This window comes from Laccaria bicolor, genomic scaffold, assembly GCF_000143565.1.
Source record: "Laccaria bicolor S238N-H82 LACBIscaffold_255 genomic scaffold, whole genome shotgun sequence".
Classification (NCBI taxonomy): Eukaryota; Fungi; Basidiomycota; class Agaricomycetes; order Agaricales; family Hydnangiaceae; genus Laccaria; species Laccaria bicolor.
This window is the reverse complement of record NW_001890111.1, coordinates 8,299-9,897: the sequence shown is the minus strand read 5'-3', so window position 1 is coordinate 9,897 and position 1,599 is coordinate 8,299. Positions and strand designations below refer to the sequence as shown.

General features: G+C 41.0%; 1 protein-coding gene across 1 annotated transcript in view; it reads left to right on the top strand.

The window, feature by feature from the left end:
• Window positions 1–610: 610 nt before the first annotated feature.
• The window catches only part of LACBIDRAFT_303657 (uncharacterized protein), a gene marked incomplete at its 5' end in the record, with an annotated part of 1,280 nt that continues 291 nt past the window's right edge, over window positions 611–1,599 (top strand). The window contains 2 exons of the mRNA XM_001890974.1: window positions 611–802; window positions 1,516–1,531. Coding sequence (XP_001891009.1) covers window positions 611–796 — 186 coding nt within the window. The 3' untranslated portion in view covers window positions 797–802; window positions 1,516–1,531. The remainder of the gene's footprint in view (window positions 803–1,515; window positions 1,532–1,599) is intronic.

Genomic DNA, 1,599 nt, shown 5'->3' with positions numbered 1-1,599 from the left:
GTATACACTGTATGTAGTTAATATATTTTGTATTATAATTGAAATACATCATTATTTGATCTAAATCACTTGTGAATTTGTGAATTTTATAAGGAGGTTTGAATTTCTGACTTCAATAAATACAGCTCAAGTCACCTGACCTCTACCTCAGTTCTGATCAGCACTAATCAGTCTTCTGGAATTCCATTCAGATTCCGGCGGAATCCATTGGAATTCCATTCAGATTCCAGCGGAATCCATTGGAATTCCATTCAGAATCCAGCGGAATCCATTGGAATTCCATTCAGAATCTGGTGGAATCCATTGGAATTCCATTCAGAATCCGGCGGAATCCACTGGAATTTGAGATTCCTACCATTCCGGCGGACTCCAGATGGAATTCCGACATTCTATGGGAGTCCATCGGAGTCCACCGGAACTCATGGGGGAGGGTAAAGTACTGTGAGAAAGATATAACCAAATCCATATTTTACCAGCATCTCTAGGAGATGTAATTCGGTTTCAGTCATACCTATGTCAAATCTTCATTAAATCTCTTAAAAATTGGTAGAATGACGGGTATTTACATGCTTTACTATTTTATATAACCCATTTATTTTTCAGAGTAATAATGGTTTATATTGTTAATAAATTAGATGCAAAAAAACCGGTCTGGATCGGTCTGAACCGGCTCCATAGACGACAAAAGACTGGTCCTAGGTGGTTCGGTTCGGTTCCCTCAATATCTGGGTCAGTCCTAGACCGGTTGCAGTCCACGGTTGCGCGTTTTGGGGGGCAAAAAACCGGACTGAACTGAACTTGCAAACACTAGGAATAATTGTTGACATTACAGACAATGAGGCTGTTGTGTTTTTGACAACGCAGGATGTGACAATTACCATACCCTTTTCATCACTTCAAAAACATCTTAAAGTAGGGGATGAAGTGCACATTCTTTCAGGAGACCACCAAGGTGTTATGGGCTGGGTAGTAAATCAAGACAATGACTATGTGTGTGTCTTCAATGACAGGACTGGAACAGAGGTAAATGTTTCATTTTTACAATACATACTCTGACATTCTGTCATCTTTTAGGTAGAGGTATCCTCTGGGAATGTTGAGTTCTTCAGCTCCCCCTTTGTCTTCGCAACGGAATCCCCGGAATCCTTGACAGCTGCACAAAAGCGAGTCATGAAGGGGGACTCGAACAGTCATCTTGTAGGAAAACATGTAATGGTAACCCAAGGCAATTTTAGAAGTTACCAAGGCAGAATAAAAAGCACAGTTGGTGAGAAAAGGCTTTTGGTCAAACTTGAGGTGCTGCTCCAATGCCCACAAATTTTGGACATCTCTGCACTACACATAGTGTTCGCAGGTCCAGTCTACAGGACTGAAAATATACATAGGACTAAACTGGACTGAACCACAGTCCGGTCTTTTTCCAGTTGCAGTTGCCCACATTTGTGGTCAGTCCAGTTGCCAGTTGCCATGTTTTTGTAAATATTAAAAAGCGAAAAAGACCGGTTTAGACCGGTTGCAACCGGTCTTTCATCTCACTATGTGTTGGAACTTACTCGCACACATTTTAACTTAATTTTCGGTCCCTCAATCATCAAAAAC